The sequence below is a fragment of the Coregonus clupeaformis genome, chromosome 15 (assembly GCF_020615455.1).
Source record: "Coregonus clupeaformis isolate EN_2021a chromosome 15, ASM2061545v1, whole genome shotgun sequence".
NCBI classification, from domain to species: domain Eukaryota; kingdom Metazoa; phylum Chordata; class Actinopteri; order Salmoniformes; family Salmonidae; genus Coregonus; species Coregonus clupeaformis.
The window spans coordinates 52,135,454-52,154,632 of record NC_059206.1 but is presented as its reverse complement, the minus strand read 5'-3'; the positions used below and the strand labels follow the sequence as shown (position 1 = coordinate 52,154,632).

At 45.0% G+C, this 19,179-nt stretch overlaps 1 protein-coding gene across 2 annotated transcripts in view; it reads left to right on the top strand.

Annotated features, from left to right (window-relative positions):
• The window catches only part of LOC121582873 (GTP:AMP phosphotransferase AK3, mitochondrial), a 49,420-nt gene that overhangs the window by 2,437 nt on the left and 27,804 nt on the right, over window positions 1-19,179 (top strand). For both annotated transcript variants that reach the window (XM_041899022.2, XM_041899021.2), the window contains exon 2: window positions 13,686-13,805. In XM_041899022.2, coding sequence (XP_041754956.1) covers window positions 13,686-13,805 — 120 coding nt within the window. The remainder of the gene's footprint in view (window positions 1-13,685; window positions 13,806-19,179) is intronic.

The following is a 19,179-nucleotide window of genomic DNA, read 5'->3' as shown; positions in this document are numbered from 1 at the left end:
ATGAGAAAGTGACCAAAAACCAGGTTCCTTTTTTAATGGAATGATTTTTTTAAAGCCAAGTTGAAGCCAACATTAGATGTTGTCGTCCTCATAATAACCGCACATGGATTTACCGCAACAGAGTAGTGCAACACCCTTCAATTAAGCGTCGGGACACAAACGAAAGTGGCAAAATCACTTACAAAAACGGATCAAAAATGTAATCGCGGATCATTATAAGGGAGCAGGAGAACTTATACATTGGCTACAATAATTACAATAACTTTTCAAGCACCAAATTGAGGAAATGTCTGATTTTCAAGGTAGGCCTATTCCAGTACTTGAATTTTTGAGCTCCAAATTCAAGTTCAAGTAGGCTACTTCAAGCCCCTTGTGTTGTTTAAAATTGCAGGTCTAACATGGAAAACAAAATGTATTTGTCATGTTATTTCATTACCAGATCATATTGTGAATAAGCCCACTAGGCTATGTAATTTGTTGTCATAATATCCAGAATAGTTAATAGGAATAGCGCTGGGTGTTGCCTTTCCTACACAATTGTGCACAGTAGACTCTGTGTCCAATCCGAAGCACAAAAACATATGAAAACATGAACTCATTACCTTGATGCTTTCTCTGTTAAATCTTACAAGACCCTGCTGTAAATCAAGCAGACAATAACAGATGATCAACATCAATTCGCTAGGGATATTGTGCATTGAAGTCCACAAGCGAAGGGAAAAGGTGAGAGGAGGAGAGCGCATAGATGCGAGAAGGAATACAACTTGGCTGCTATGAAAGTGAACTGTGTTTACGCGTGATCAGGGGTGTATTCATTCCGCCGATTCTGTTGAAAAACATTTCTTTAATGGAAGCAAACGGAACAAAACGGATAATAATTGTTGAAATAATAAGCTCCACTGTGCAGTTGTTTCGGAGTGCCTACAGAAAAAAGTGAGCGCAGATTCGTTCAATCCAAAGTCTACATGTAAAGAATATTAAAGAATGCATCAGTGATTTGTATTTCTTGCAACTTTCTGAAGACTTAATGGCATGGGAAAGCCTGTGTCTACCACTTTGTGTAGCCAGTTAGCGATGCCAAAACAGTCATTTCTAAAGGCTTTCCCATAAAACTTTCCAAATTAAATGTTAACTGCAAAGTAGGCTTACCTGGCAGAATGATATGATATCATGATTTGTATTAATCAGGTGGTCTTTTGTTTTGCAAACTCTGCTATTGCGCATGCAGTACAGAAACACCGCCAGCCAAACACCAGTCTATTGAGGTGTGCAAGCGAAAATAAAGAGCAACTATACCCTCCAAATATATATATATATATTTTTTTCCAAACCTCAAAAGTGGTCTCCTGATGTGGTTTAAGCATTTTTGTGGACTTAGAACATCAATTTGTTTAGTTTTTCTATTTAAAAAAGTGTGATTTTGAGAGTGAAACCCTGAAAAACACTAGGGGAAATCAGAAACCTGGAAAAACAAAACAGAAAACTATTTTTTTGTAGGTTTTGGTGTTATTATGGCGAATAAATGTATTGGTTGGTAAGAATTCTGAGTGGCTGGTAGATTTTTTCATCTACCTGGGACAGTGGCTGCTGGACCAAAAAGTTAGTTTTTATGGCCATGTCCATAAACCAAACATTTGTTTACACCTTGTTCAGTCATGCTACCTCATTAGCTAGCTATCTAAACATTTGTTTATACCTTGTTCAGTCATACTACCTCATTAGCTAGCTATCTAAACATTTGTTTACACCTTATTCAGTCATGCTACCTCATTAGCTAGTTATCTAAACATTTGTTTACACCTTATTCAGTCATGCTACCTCATTAGCTAGCTATCTAAACATTTGTTTACACCTTGTTCAGTCATGCTACCTCATTAGCTAGCTATCTAAACATTTGGGGGCACAGAAAGAAAGGAAAAGGGATAGCTTCTTTAGAAGATCAATGATCATAGCAATTAATTAATGACTTATCTCTTGCATGTCCTCACTCACATATTTGAGACAGTGTAGATTTTTCAATGTAATGCAGCTCAATAGGTAGTGCTTTTACACAATGTAGAAACCACCTAATATTCCACAAATTACTTTGTCATTTCAATGACAGGTTGTATTTACAGGTTTAAATATTAGTTTCTAGAGCACAACCAGGCCCCCAGTGTCCGGTCTGGAGTGTAAAGTCATGAGCTCTGCTAATCGGCTACTGCGTAGCAACCTAGTGGTCCACGAGCCCTGGTCTGCCCTAGAAAGCCTATGTTTTGGCCTCTAAAATGTGTTTGCTATGATCAGGTTTGATTCCAACTATTAATTATTTTAAAGTTTGCTACAAATCTAGATATTTAATAAAATAGTGATCTATTCTGACTACTACATTTGTCGTCACACAGGACCACGTGCTGACACAGACCAATCACGGGCCAGCAGGCTAGGAGGAGGCTCCCGGTTGACTCTCTCAGGCAGGATGAAAACGACTACATCGACCATGATCCTTTGCTAGTTACGGCCACATTCACCATGATCCTTTGCTAGTTACGGCCACTTTCACCATGATCCTTTGCGATTTTTTTGTGCCATTCAGCCCCTTTCAGCAAAATGGCGCGCTTCAAATTCAAACACTTCCGGCTTCATGCACGATCGGGAGTTTTCCATAGGAATAGGTGGATGACATCCGCTCTATCACTATCTACTGGTTTTAATGCCTATGATCACAACATGTGCTTCAAAAGTAGCTAGAATTAATATAGGCCCAATATGCTATATCTCAATCAATGAAAAAATATATATCTTCTGGTGCTCCTAGATTTTATGTTGTGCTCCTAGCTTTGTTAAATTGGGCGCGCCAGTGCTACCAATGTTTTTATTTATTTAGAGCCCTGGGTACGGCAGTTGAACTAAGCTATTGAAGCATTTATACGTTATATTCTTCAAGAATATTGGGAATATATCATTAATTTATAAGTCCAAAAATGAATGTAGCATCTGCCACTTTAATAGTGATGCAATCAGATTATTTTGGATGTAAGCACAAAATGCAACAGACATAGAGAGAGAAAGAGAAAAAATAAATAAATTGTTATCCACAAGATTATGCAATGAAGCATGCAATGAATGTCATTAAAAAGTTCTGAGTTCTCACACTCCTACTAAATTATTATGGTGTGGTGGTTGCTGATCATCTGACCCCTGGGGAGAAAGATGCAGATAAAAGGTTCTGCAAAGTTTTTCTAATGACCCCTGGCCTAAACATCTGGATTTCCTGTCTAACTAGTTGTTGTTTTGTTGAAGTTGCTCTTGACAACTATTACACAGATAGTAAAAGACCTATACCTTGCAAATAAAATAATCCCCCCTACAGTAGCCAATAGTGTGTTTCTGGTCGGACTATGATAAGAGAAACAGTTCAGTCCAGTTCCACAATCATACTGGTATCTTACTGCAGTTAGGTCGAGCCTAACTGGAGCCTGAAGAGGAGTGATAAGACCCCCATCACATATCATTAAGTGGAAAGAAGAGTCATTGTGACAAAGAACAGTTTTAGTTTGAAACAATTCATACACCTGTATTTTACATAGACCTACAGCTAAGGTAAACCTGTGCACAGGTAACCTGATATTTAAACAAGCTGCTACCTGAGCTTTCTACAGTGAAGGTCATGTGGTTCTGTATGTAACTGCAACATGTTATCACACTGCTCCAGCTCTTACCTTGGCTGAAGTCCCATCAGATATGAGGACCATCATAAACTGAGGAGTAGCCTATAGCGGACAACTGACTTCAAGGACTTAATTCCCACTCTCCCTAGCTCCTTTTTATTACATTGGAATGATATGAAGGACATAAAAGGCAATAGAGTTTTCTTTCAGAACACCACGTGAAAACATGATGAAAAGACTCAGTTTTATTGCCCATACCATCTTCCACAAATCTGTGATCTAGTTAGCAGTTGAATTGTATATTTTGTAAGTACACACAAGCACAGCAAGACATGTGCCAAGTCCTCAAAGAATGCCAATAGTTCAAAGAATGCAAGCCTGTATTTCCAAAACACATATTTTCAGTGTGGAGTGTGCAACCTCTGTGCTCTAGCCTGAGATGAGCTCCACTGAGCACAGTAGGCAATATTATCATGCATATGGGTCCTGCTGCACCGTCTATGGCCCTGCACAACCCCCTGCCCTGACTGTCAGGAAATTCCTTTCTGCTGTTGGACAAAGACCAATTAAGGGAAAGGCCGAGGGGGAAATGTATTCTGGCCTACATAGGAAATAATCTACAAAAGTTTTTCAAAACGTATTAGAAATATATAGGTAACTGCCAAAATAAAGGAAACACTTGAGTAAATGAGGGATACAACGTATATTGAAAGCAGGTGCTTCCACACCGGTGTGGTTCCTGAGTTAATTAAGCATCCCATGGTTAGGGTCATGTTTAAAAATGTCCAGTTGCCCATTATTTTGGCTACCATGGCTAGAATAAGATTTCAATGACTTTGAAAAAGGGGTCTCAAAGGAGCATAGGGGGTTTAAAGTGTGTGTGTCTCAGTCTCCAGAACCGAATCCAATTGAACACTTATGGGAGATTTTGGAGTGACGCCTGAGACAACGTTTACCACCACCATTAACAAAACACCAAATTATGGAATTTCTCGTGGAAGAATGGTGTCGCATCCCTCCAATAGAGTTCCAGACACTTGTAGAGTCAATGCCAAGGCGCATTGAAGCTGTTCTGGCGTGCCCTATTAAGACACTTTATGTTGGTGTTTCCTTTATTCTGGCAGTTACCTGTAGTTTCTTTGAGTACAGTACATATCGTAATCAATTGGAGTGATTTTGTCTTTTCTCGACTTGGTAAAGACACAGGATGTTTTTGTCCTTAATGTACATGTTATGTTATATATAGCTCTATTCTGGACAAAATAGGATTTGGTAGAATATGTTCTTACTAGAGAATACACAGGAAAGATGACATCTGAGCTGTGTGTTCCTGTGTCTCTTCTTCTGGCAGAGCTGGAATGAATACTGAACAAAAATATAAACACAACATGTAATGTGTTGGTCCCATGTTTCATGAGCTGAAATATAAGATGCAGTTTTGTCACACAACTAAATGCCACAGATGTCTCAAGTTTTGAGTAAGCGTGCAATTGGCATGCTGACTGCAGGAATGTCCACCAGAGCTGTTGCCAGAATATTGAATGTTCATTTCTCTACCATTTCTCTTCATTTTAGAGAATTTGGCAGTACGTCCAACCGGCCTCACAATCGCAGACCACGTGTAACCATGCCAGCCCAGGACCGCCACATCCGGCTTCTTCACCTGCGGGTGATGAATGAAACTGTGGGTTTGCACATCCAAACAATTTCAGCACAAACTGTCAGAAACCGTTTCAGGGAAGCTCATTTGCATGCTTGTCATCCTCACCAGGGTCTTGACCTGACTGCAGTTCGGCATCGTAACCGACTTCATTGGGCAAATACAGTGCATTCGGAACGTTTTCAGACCCCTCAACGTTTTCCACATTTTGTTATGTTACAGCCTTTTTCTAAAATTGATTAAATTGTTTTTTTCCCCTCATCAATCTACACACAATACCCCATAATGAGAAAGCAAAAACAGGTTTTAGAAATGTTTGAGGAGTACACCATATCAGTCACTGGCTTCATCAATAAGTGCATCGATGACGTCATCCCCACAGTGACCATACGTACATACCCCAACCAGAAGCCATGGATTACAGGCAACATCCGCACTGAGCTAAAGGGTAGAGCTGCCGCTTTCAAGGAGCGGAACTCTAACTCGGACGCTTATAAGAAATCATGCTCTGCCCTCTGACAAACCATCAAACAGGCAAAGCTTCAATACAGGACTAAGATTGAATCTTACTACACCGGCTCCAATGCTCGTCGGATGTGGCAGGGCTTGCAAACAATTACAGACTACAAAGGGAACCACAGCTATGAGCTGCCCAGTGACATGAGCCTATCAGACGAGCTAAATCACTTCTATGCTTGCTTCGAGGCAAGCAACACTGAGGCATGCATGAGACCATCAGCTGTTCCGGACGACTGTGTGATCACGCTCTCAGTAGCCGATGTGAGTAAAACCTTTCAACAGGTCAACATTCACAAGGCCGCAGGGCCAGACGGATTACCAGGACGTGTACTCCAAGCATGTGCTGACCAATTGGCAAGTGTCTTCACTGACATTTTCAACCTGTCCCTGACTGAGTCTGTAACATGTTTCAAGTAGACTGCCATAGTCCCTGTGCCCAAGAACACTAAGGTAACCTGCCTAAATGACTACAGACCTGTAGCACTCACGTCTGTAGCCATGAAGTGCTTTGAAAGGCTGGTCATGGCTCACATCAACACCACTATTTCAGAAACCCTAGACCCACTCCAATTTGCATACCGCCCCAACAGATCCACAGATGATGCAATCTCTATTGCACTCCACACTGCCCTTTCCCACCTGGACAAAAGGAACACCTACGTGAGAATGCTGTTCATTGACTACAGCTCAGCGTTCAAAACCATAGTGCCCTCAAAGCTCATCACTAAGCTAAGGACCCTGGGACTAAACACCTCCCTCTGCAACTGGATCCTGGACTTCCTGACGGGCCTCCCCCAGGTGATAAGGGTAGGTAACAACACATCTGCCATGCTGATCCTCAACACGGGGGCCCCTCAGGGGTGCGTGCTCAGTCCCCTCCTGTACTCCCTGTTCACCCATGACTGCATGGCCAGGCACGACACCAACACCATCATTAAGTTTTCCGACGACACAACAGTGGTAGGCCTGATCACTGACAACGATGAGACAGCCTATAGGGAGGAGGTCAGATACCTGGCTGTGTGGTGCCAGGATAACAACCTCTCCCTCAACGTGACCAAGACAAAAGAGATGATTGTGGACTACAGGAAAAAGAAGAGGACCAAGCACGCCCCCATTCTCATCGACGGGGCTTTAATGGAGCAGGTTGAGAGCTTCAAGTTGTGTCCACATCACCAACAAACTATCATGGTCCAAACACACCAAGACAGTCGTGAAGAGGGCACGACAAAGCCTATTCCCCCTCAGGAGACTGAAAAGATTTGGCATGGGTCCTCAGATCCTCAAAAAGGTCTACAGCTGCACCATCGAGAGGATCCTGACTGGTTACATCCCTGCCTGGTATGGCAACTGCTCGGCCTCCGACCGCAAGGCACTACAGAGGGTAGTGCGTACGGCGCAGTATATCACTGGGGCCAAGCTTCCTGCCATCCACGACCTCTATACCAGGCGGTGTCAGAGGAAGGCCCTAAAAATTGTCAAAGACTTCAGCCACCCTAGTCATAGACTTCTCTCTGCTACCCCACGGCAAGCGGTACCGGAGTGCCAAGTCTATGTCCAAAAGGCTTCTTAACAGTTTCTACCCCCAAGCCATAAGACTGCTGAACAGCTAATCAAATGGCTACCTGGACTATTTGCATTGACCCCCCCTCTTTTTATACACTGCTGCTACTCGCTGTTTATTATCTATGCATAGTCACTTTACCCCTACCTACATGTACAAATTACCTCAACTAACCTGTACCCCCGCACATTGACTCGGTACCGAGTCTATATAGCCTCGTTATTACTTTTTATTTTATTTTTGACTTTATTTTATTTAGTAAATATTTTCTTTACTCTATTTCTTGAACTGCATTGTTGGTTAAGGGCTTGTAAGTAAGCATTTCACGGTAAGGTCTACACCTGTTGTATTCGGCGCAAGTGACAAATACAATTTGATTTCATTTGGGGTGGTGGTGGTGGTGGGGGGGGTGGCTACGCAGACCCGCGAGCAACTGCGGCCCCTCATGATGAGTTCAGATTTTTTGTGGTCCCCGCCCTCAGTTGTAGAGCATGAACCTGCAGGAGCGAGTCACTGCTTTGATGTTTCCATCAAAAGCTGTAAGCACCTACACATTGATGAAATGTTGTCTTGTTTGGAGGCAGAGCTCATTAAAATATTAGCCATTGTGTAGAATTATACCCAAATATGCAAAGGAGGATATTGCATATTTATACCTTTGTGTACCTATTTAGGATACATTACCATGAAGAGAATGACTTTCATATCCATAATTATGAATTTCTGTGTACTACAGATCAGGGACATATGATGAAATTCCGTTACCGCAGACATAAAAAAAAACGGAGGAAGATTTTACTGAAATTCTGTTACCAAACCTTGCATCTGCACAGTTCTTCCAGAAATGTATTTTTGGAAAATGTTCAGTGTAAATTGTTAAAAGTAGTCCTTGTGTGATGCGGGATTTGAAGTAGTCAGGCGCAGGAGGGTAAATCACAGTATACAGAGTTTATTCCGTAATCCAGCGTAACCAGTCCAGTGCGCAAAACAGGTGCACGTGAACAAACATGCCGACAGGGAAAATACCCCGGCAATACAAAATACTGAGCTCAACCGAGCTACTAATCCTCACAATGAACAATCACCCACAAGGACAAGGGGGCAGAGGGAACACTTAAACACATACTAATGAGGGGGATATGAACCAGGTGTGTGTAATAGACAAGACAAGACAAATGGAATGATGAGATATGGAGTGGCAGTGGCTAGAAGGCCGGTGACGACGAACGCCAAAGCCAGCCCGAACAAGGAGGGGAGGCAGCTTCGGAGGAAGTCGTGACAGTACCCCCGCCTTGACGCGCAGCTCCAGCAGCGCGCCGACCCCGGCCTTGGGGACGGCCAGGAGGACACGGAGCAGGGCGAGCCAGATGGCAACGGTGGAAATCCCGCAACAGGGAGGGATCGAGAATATCCCTCACCGGGACCCAGCACCGTTCCTCCGGACCGTACCCCTCCCACTCCACGAGGTACTGAAGGCCCCCCATCTGACGCCTCGAATCCAGGATGGAACGGACAGAGTACGCCGGGGCCCCCTCGATGTCCAGAGGAGGCGGAGGGACCTCCCGCACCTCAGACTCCTGGAGCGGACCAGCCACCACCGGCCTGAGTAGAGACACATGAAACGAGAGGTTAATACGGTAATCATGGGGGAGTAATAACCTATAGGTAACCTCGTTGATTCTCCTCAGGACTTTGAACAGCCCCACAAACCGCGGGCTCAGCTTCCGGCAGGGCAGGCGGAGGGGCAGATTCCGGGTCGAGACCAGACCCGATCACCCGGTCACGAAGACCCGGGGGCCTCACTGTGGTGGCGGTCAGCGTTGGCCTTCTGACGACGCACGGAGCGTTGGAGGTGGACGTGGGCAGTGTCCCACGTTTCCTCCGCGCGCGAAACCAGTCATCCACCACAGGAGCCTCGGTCTGGCTCTGGTGCCACGGTGCCAGAACCGGTTGCTCTGGTGCCACGGTGCCAGAACCGGTTGGTAACGTAAAACACATTGGAATGGCGTTAGGTTAGTGGAGGAGTGATGGAGAGAGTTCTGGGCATATTTGGCCCATGGCAAGAACACCGACCACTCCCCCGGCCGGTCCTGGCAGTAGGACCGCAGGAACCTACCCACATCCTGATTTACCCATTCCACCTGCCCATTAGACTCGGGGTGGAAACCAGAGGTCAGGCTGACCGAGACCCCCAGACGTTCCATGAATGCCTTCCAGACCTTGGATGTGAACTGGGGACCTCGGTCAGACACTATATCCTCTGGTACCCCGTAGTGCCGGGAAGACGTGGTAAACAGGGCCTCCGCAGTTTGCAGGGCCGTGGGGAGACCGGGCAGAGGAAGCAGGCAGCAGGCCTTGGAAAAGCGGTCCACAACGACCAGGATGGTGGTGTTACCTTGGGAGAGGGGAAGATCGGTAAGGAAATCAACACTCAGGTGAGACCATGGTCGTTGTGAAACTGGTAAAGGTTGTAACTTACCCGCTGGGAGGTGCCTAGGTGCCTTACTCTGGGCGCACACAGAGCAGGAGGAGACATACACCCTCACGTCCTTAGCCAGGTAGGCCACCAGTACTTTCCGGTCAGGCAGCGCACTGTACGACCGATACCTGGGTGACCAGAGGAGGGTGACTTGTATGCCCAGTAGATCAGACGGTCACGGATAAGAGCAGGCACGTACTGCAGCCCAGCTGGACACTGAGGTGGAGATAGCTCTGTGCGTAACGCCTGCTCTATATCCGCTGTCCATCGCACATACTACCGGCGCCACAATGCAGGAGGCTGGGAGTATGGGGTTGTTGTCTCTGGGCCTCTCCTCTGTGTCATACAGCCGTGACAATGCGTCTGCCTTCACGTTCTTCGTACCCAGGATGTATGATAGTGTGAAATCAAACCGGGTGAAGAATAGGGCCCACCTGGCCTGGCGAGGATTCAGCCTCCTCGCTGCCCGGATGTACTCCAGGTTACGGTGGTCTGTCCAGACAAGGAAAGGGTGTTTCGCCCCTTCGAGCCAATGCCTCCACATGGTCAGGGCTCGGACAACAGCCAACAGCTCCCGATCACCAACGTCGTAGTTCTGCTCCCGCCGGGCCTGAGCTTCTTAGAGAAGAAGGCACAGGGGCGGAGCTTGGGTGGCGTGCCCGAGCGTTGAGATAGGACAGCGCTTATCCCTACCTAGGACGCATCCACCTCCACTACGAACGGTAGTGATGGATCGGGGTGGGCCAGTACCGGGGCTGAGGTGAACAGACCCCTCAGGTTACTGAAGGCCCTGTCAGCCCTCAGCAGACCAGCGGAGCTGGGACGGCCCACCCTTCAACAGAGATGTAATGGGAGCTGCGACCTTGCTAAAGCCCCGGATAAACCTCAGATAGTAATTGGCGAAGCCAATAAAGCGCTGAACCTCCTTAACCGTGGTTGAGTCTGCCAATTACGCACAGCTGAAATGCGATCTCCCTCCATCTCCACACCTGAGGTATCCGAGGAAGGAGACGGACTGCTGAAAAAACAGACACTTTTCTGCCATGGCATAAAGGTTATTTTCCAACAGTTGGGCCAGCACTCTGCGAACCAGGGACACATGCTCGGCGCGCGTAGTGGAATACACCAGAATGTCATCGATGTAGACCACTAAACCGTGACTAAGCATGTTCCGAAACACCTCGTTCACAAAGGACTGGAAGACGGATGGAGCATTCATCAAACCGTACGGCATCACCAGGTATTGGAATGCCCCGTGGTTGTGCTGAATGCTGTCTTCCACACATCCCCCTCTCGGACACACACCAGGTGGTACGCACTCTGGAGATCTAATTTGGTGAAGAAGCGCGCCCCATGCATTGACTCGATCACTGAAGGAATGAGGGGGCGAGGATAACTAAATCGTATCCTTGTTCAGTGATAGATAATCAACGCAAGGGCGCAGACTGACGTCTTTCTTCTTCACAAAAAATAAACTTGAGGAGGCGGGTGAAGTGGAGGGACATATAAACCCCTGGCACAGGGACTCGGTGACGTATGTTTCCATAGCCTCCGTTTCAGCCTGTGACAGGGGATACATGAATCCTGGGAGGCACAGCGTCTACCCGGAAGTTTATTGCGCAATCCCCCGCCCGATGAGGTGGTAACTTGGTCGCCTGCGTTTTGGAAAACGCGTGCGCCAAATCGAGGTATTCGGGGGGAATGCGCACAGTGGAGGTACTGTCTGGACTTTCCACCGTGGTTGCACCAACGGAAACACAGAGACACCTACCTTGATACTCTCGCGACCACCCCGTGAGAACCCTCTGCAGCCATGAGAATGTGGGGTTGTGGCGTGCTAACCAAGGGATACCTAGTACCACAGGAAAAGCAGGAGACTCAATAATAAAAAACGTGACTTGCTCGCAATGAGTCTCGTGGGTAACCATGGTGATTGGTGCGGTAACTTCCCTAATATACCCAGACCCCTAATGGTCGACTGTCAAGTGCTCTGATGGGGGAGTGGAATGGATAGGGGATCCAATGAAATGCCTAGACTGTGTGAGAATGCCCTGTCCATAAAGTTCCCAGCTGTGCCTGAATTGACTAGCGCCTTACACTGGGGAACTACAATGTGATCAGGAAAGTGGATGGGTAGGGTACAGTGCGCAGCAGAGGGCTCTGAACAAGTGTGGGTGATCGATACCTGGGGTGATGTGAGAGTGCCCTGCCTGCCACCTCTAGACCCAAAAGAACGCTGATGACATCGTGCGGTGTAATGTCCCTTCGTGCCACCAGAGTGACACTGGCGCTGTCGTCCTCCGCTCTCTCGGATCACGGCTCCACCCAGCTCCATCAGCTCGTGATCCGAGTCGGCCGGGGTTGGAACGGGCAGATCCCCTCCAGGACGTCCTCTGGCCGCCAGCAGGTTGTCCAAACGGATGCCCATGTCCACCAGTTGCATGAAGGACAACATGGTGTCCCGGCAGGCTAGCTCCCTTCGGACGTCCTCCCGCAGATGGCCCCGGAAGTGGTCGATAAGGGCCCGCTCGTTCCACCCGGACCCAGTTGCTAGAGTCCACAACTCCAAGGCGAAGTCCTGAGCAGTCCTCGTCCCCTGCCTCAGGTGGACCAGCCGCTCGCCCGCCTCTCGACCTTCGGGTGGGTGAAGACAGCCCGAAAGAGGCGAGCGAACTCCCCGTAGTTGTCCAATGAGGCTCCTCCTTTGTTCCAGACCGCGTTGGCCCATTCCAGGGCTTTCCCCGAGAGGCAGGAGACGAGGGCGGACACCTTCTCCCGCTCCAATGTGGCCGGGCTGATGCTGGAGAAGTAGAGCTCCAATTGGAGGAGGAATCCCTGGCAGAGAGCAGCTGTCCCGTCGAACTCCCGTGGTCGGGATATATGGATCCCTCTGGGTGCTAGGGTGTGGGTGGCTGGATCCGGTTGCCCAGCTGGTCTCGACAGATCGGGTCCTCTCCTCTCCAGGCGTTGGACGACCTGGAGAACCCGATCCATCGCTTCTCCCAAGCTGGCTAGCATTGTTGAATGCTCCTGGACCCGTGCCACGACTCCAGGCATGCGCTCCTCTCCCGCTGACTCCATAGTGGGTGGGTGATTCTGTGATACGTGATTTGAAGTAGTCAGGAACAGGAGGGTAAATCACAGTATACAGAGTTTATTCCGGAATCCAGCGTAACCAGTCCAGTGCGCAAAACAGGCGCACTGGAACAAACATGCCACAGGGAAAATACCCCGGCAATACAAAATACTGAGCTCAACCGAGCTACTAATCCTCACAATGAACAATCACCCACAAGGACAAGGGGGCAGAGGGAACACTTAAACACATACTAATGAGGGGGATATGAACCAGGTGTGTGTAATAGACAAGACAAGACAAATGGAATGATGAGATATGGAGTGGCAGTGGCTAGAAGGCCGGTGACGACGAACGCCAAAGCCAGCCCGAACAAGGAGGGGAGGCAGCTTCGGAGGAAGTCGTAACACCTTGTGCATAGAGTTAGACTATGGTTTGTTAAACTTTGAAATCAATGGTTTTTGTTTGGCATACATTTTAAGTGAAAAATCTGAGTCTCGTCGCAATTCCGTTAGTGTGGAATTGCCCATGACAGCTTTCTGTTTTATCCTTGCAGAATTGGGTCTTCTGAGATAATAAATTGTAAAGATGACAGCTCTGATCCTTGTGTTTTTCTGTCTCCTCTTCGGACTCCTGCAGAGCTGGGTCTTCTGATGAAGTGCATAATGTGTACATGTTTAAATAGTAAAGATCACAGCTCTGTGCTTTATCTTCCACTGTGTCTCCTCTCCTTGCAGAGCTGGGTCTTCTGATGAAGTCATGCATCGACCAGGGTCAGCTGGTACCTGATGATGTCATCTCCCGTCTCATCCTGACAGAGATGAGGAACATAGACCAGAGCAGCTGGCTGCTGGATGGTAAGCAGTAAGCACCTGCACCACACTAATTACACCAACAGATAGAGGGGATAAAAATGGGGAAAGATAGAAAAAGGTTATAATAATAAATATAGCTCCGAGCACCAATGAACGGGGTTCACAGGATTACAGAAAGGACACAAGATCAGTTGAATAACAAAGCAAGCACTCTATCATGTGAAAGCATTATTATGTTTATCTCTCAATACCACATGGATGACACAAGTGAAGTTTAGACTAGTACTGTAGGTTGGTTATCTTTGAATGCAGCATCTAATCATTCTATGGTTCATGAGAAGAAGATTTTTAAGCATTAGCATATGTGCTAACATGCATCTATAGGTACACATGAGAAGAAGATTTTTAAGCATTAGCATATGTGCTAACATGCATCTATAGGTACAGTGCGGCCATATTTGAATTCAGCAACAATTTTTTATCTAAACCATTAAAGACTGAGGTAATGAGTCTAAATACAAAATCTGGAGTGAATCTGATGTATGGTTCATGAGAAGATGATTGCAGATGATTTTGAGCAAAGAATGAGTTGTTAATAGTTTCCTTGTTTTTTGAAATATCAATACCAAATTCAGTGTGGTTCATCTTAGGGACATCCATGATAGCGATAACAAACTTCAAGTTGATAGGACACTGTGGAGTGGATTTACAGTGGTTTAAATGGACACGTAAAATCATATTTTTGATTAGTAAATAACTCAGCCATCTTTTGATCAATCCCTTAGCTTATATCGAACTTTTAGGTAGTCTGGGTAACAGTCTTTTTAGCTAATGTTCCACTCCTTGCCACTCCTGTCATTTGCCAAAGAGACTGGCCTTTCGGCAGTCTCATTGTTCAATATGCAGCCGGATTTACGGCGCAGTTGCTGATTGGTAGTTGGAAACAACATTAATGTTAAACATAAACATGTGTGCAAATTCGATAGAAATATAGAATTTTAAGAACAACAATAAACAATACCGTTACGACCTGCTGCGGTCACTCCCTTGTGAGAAGGTAGTGTCAATGCAGGATCATGTTAAAAGTGGCTGGAGAAGACTAATGAGAGACAGAAATAATGATAAGGAAAATATTAGCCTACAAGATTCAATCGCGCTACGTTTGCTTCAGTTGCATACCATTAAAACTGGCACCTGTTGTCATTCCTCGCACTTGCTGATCATCATGACTTTCTTACATTTGTTACATTTTGTTATGCTCATTTCAGTTATATTATTTGTCCCTCCTCTCTTATTAAGATATGGAGTCCAGACAGGCTACTTTAGGATTGCCTAATTTCTGAATGGAAATTACTTTTCCAAACTGCCCCCTCTAATTCTTTTTTAAATTCAATTAAGTCTATGATGGAAGCCTGGTGGTTTTTATTCTAGGCTTGAAGATATTTCAACATCATGTCTAGACGATAAAATGCTGCACGATCACTCATGCTGGGCTGCCAAATGTGTAGGTGTCCCCATAGGCCTAATATGTGATCATAATCATTATTTAGTGATCTACGGCAGACGTCCCTCCTAATGAAAAGGCTCCCCATCCTGCTGATGTGAGCTGCTGGAAAGCACACTTGCACTTGATCAAATCAAATCAAATCAAAATGTAAAGCCACATGCGCCGAATACAACAGGTGTAGACCTTACAGTGAAATGCTTACTTACAAGCCCTTAACCAACAATGCAGTTTTAAGAAAAATAAGTGTTAAGTAGAAAATAGATAAGTAAAAAATAACAGTAGGGAGGCTATATACATGGGGTACCGGTACAGAGTCAATGTGCGGGGGCACCGGTTAGTCGAGGTAATTGAGGTAATATGTACATGTGGGTAGAGTTAAAGTGACTATGCATAGATAATAAACAGAGTAGCAGCAGCGTAAAATAAGGGGTGGGGTCAGGTGGGGGTGACAATGCAAATAGTCCGGGTAGCCATGATTAGCTGTTCGGGAGTCTTATGGCTTGGGGGTAGAAGCTGTTAAGAAGCCTTTTAGGCCTAGACTTGGCGCTCCGGTACCGCTTGCCGTGCGGTAGCAGAGAGAACACTCTATGACTAGGGTGGCTAGAGTCTTTGACAATTTGTAGGGCCTTCCTCTGGTATAGAGGTCGTGGATGGCAGGAAGCTTGGCCCCAGTGATGTACTGGGCCGTACGCACTACCCTCTGTAGTGCCTTGCGGTCAGAGGCTGAGCAGTTGCCATACCAGGCGGTGATGCAACCAGTCAGCATGCTTGATATGCGTTTATGGATTAGAAAGTGAACTTGCCATTTCCAAAAAGGAGCTCAGTGGGGAATTGGGGATTCCCAGCTTTGCGATCTGTTGCTTACGTCAACTGCCAGGGTTTCATTAAATAGGCCTAGGCACTATACTTTTTTATTGCACATTTAATTAACCCTCATACTACCGACTGGGGTTATTTTGACCCCAGAGGCATATTTTTTATCATAGCCCAAAGTTGGTCCATTCAAATTTTTCATGACTTTGTCAATCAACTTGTTCTTAATACATCAAAATAATTGTTCAGTGTTTCTGTATCAATATGGACTTTAAAATAATGTTAGTCCTTTGAGGTCATTTTGATCCCAGCTAAAAACACCTCATTCCTCTTATAGTAATTTGATAGATAGGACCTTTCTTTGAATCTAGGTTTCACTGGAGACATAATAACAAGATATCCATACCACCAAAGGGTGGAGGAGGACCTGTATCAGTGATTTTGACCAGATAGACAGATCACCTGCAGAGATATAGCAAAATGACCCCAGTTGGTAATCATGTATGCAAAATATGTTGGTAGAATGAGGGTTAAACTGACTCATTTGGCGATGTTCAGCTTCAATTAATTGGCACAAAACGTGCGTCAGACAAAATATATTTTGCCAAACTTAACATGTTTAAAAAGTTTCAAGTTGATTGGCCTTTTTGGAGTGGATTTATAAAGGATTTAAATGGACAGGTAAAATCTGATCTCCTGATTTATCAATAACTCAGCAATATCTTAACCAATCCCTTATTTATTTTTATACACCCAAAACCACTCATTCCAATAATTTACAGTGTAACACTAATATGTGAGAATAATATTTTTTGTGAACAAATGTTTCATTTTGTCATTATAATAAGGTTGGTAGCAACATGGTGGTTAAGAGCGTTGTGCCAGTAACCGAAAGGTCGCTGGTTCTAATCCCTGAGCCGACTAGGTTCTAACACTAATTGCTCCTGTAAATCGCTCTGGATAAGAGCGTCTGCTAAATGACAAAAAAAAAAAAAAGAAAAAGTGAAAATCGTTGCGGAAATCTGTTGCAGCTCAAGTCGACTACAAAAGCCACAATGCAATGCTCCAGTTGTCTTGATATATGCGAAGGGTGAACACCTTTAGTTGGCTCTCCCTATTTTCAGTTGTAAACAAACAATCCTTTATCAGATTTCCCTGATTTTGTTTTGCTCCACCTTTTTGGTTTGCTTCCTGTCTTTAAGATTGATGTGTGTTTTCCTTTTGTTTGCTTCTTAGTGGACGCTCATGGTGGGTGTCTTTTAGGTCCCAGTTCTTGCTAGTCAACTTTCAGTGGAACCCCTCCTGTTTCGTTTTGGTTATTGTCAGTGACTCTTTGTTAGTTCCCACTTCTGTTTGAGCGACAGTTCGATTTTTTTTTTTTTGGGGGGGGGGGGGGGGCGTAACAAATCTCACCATGATCAACCTGCAGATCGATGTGAGACATTCACAACGGCACCATGCAATGCACCCTGGACTGAAGAGGCAGACAAATAGGAGAAATGTGTTTGAGACATTCACAACGGCACCATGCAATGCACCCTGGACTGAAGAGGCAGACAAATAGGAGAAATGTGTTAGACCCTCGGTTAAATTACACATTTCTCGAGGTAGGAATATCGCAAAAAATATGATTTTATATGATCAATGTCTCCTTCGACAGAAGACAACCTCCTGCATTATGACATTGGCCAGTATTGAAATCTGACATGTATGGTAGACGTTTTTGCGATCTAAAAGTCATATTCCTATTAATTTCCAGTGTAGTGAAAGGGGCATTATCGCAATGCTACGTCATACCGGCTGAATTTCTGCCTGCTTGAACGGCAATAGCTCAGATACACATGAAAATATTTAATGACCCAGGGAATACAACACAGAAACACAGACACATTACAGACAGAACCTCTTCCCCTTTTTATTGCAGGATTGTGATATGTGATTAATCAACATTGACACTAGTTCATTTTAAATAATAGTTTAACAATTAAAACACGTTTAAACACTTCACTTCAAATAATCAACACTTCATTACTTAAAAATCTACAAATAAATGTAACTTGTACTGTATGTAATGGTTAGACAGCTTAGTCTAATTAAGTGATAATGCCCTCGAAGCCGGTGTTTAGAGGATATATTGGCACGGATGTTGTTAGGCCGAGACGTGCCAATATATTCTCCAAACACCGGCATCGAGGGCATTATCACTTTTATACAACGGTTTACCAACATATTCAAATAATGATTGACATATTTTCATTAAAAACGTTATTTTGATTAATTTATTGATACTATTTTATCCTTCCACAAGATATTGTCCCGACACAAATCTAGGTTTGCTACCCAAGCCCGCCGGTCGTTCCTTCTATCGGTTCGGTTGTCAGAGACGCGACCCAGCCTTTTTGTTCTGTATCTATGGACGCAACCCAGTAGTTTGTTCTAAATGTTCCATTTCCATATATATCCATAAAAATTATGCCAGCTGATTCATGATTTAGACTGGCTGAGAAACGCTGCCTGTCTGTCCGTCTTGTACCCGACACGTTCATTACTCTGGGACAGCTGGAGATCGAATTTGAATATTGAAACAATGTTGCAAATGTCGGAGAGACAGACAGCAAGGTTTATACAAATCTCCACTGTTGAAAACCAAATGTTAGTCTAAAAGAAATGTGGCATAATGTCTGGATGCTTTTTATTGTGGAGATCAAGTTGATAAATTCCTTGGCTGGGCTGATGAGACAGTGGATTGCGCAGTCAGATGGAACAGAGTAAATAGGCATTTTAACGTCATAGATTTAGGCAGTGGTAATTTGTGGGATAGACACCGGCTGGAATGCGGTTTTAACCAATCAGCATTCAGGATTAGACCCACCCGTTGAATAAACAACAATAGATAACTGAGTAGAAACAATTAGGCTATTATTACTAAAGCATAATTTCAGTTGAACAAAAAAAACTCCATACCAGCGATGGCCAACCTTGCATTCTATTCCAGCTCAGCAATAGCTCACTTGATTATCAACTCATCAGATTTTATAAGTTGAATCAGGTGTGTTATTGCTGGGATGAAACAGAACCCTGCACACCCAGTAGACC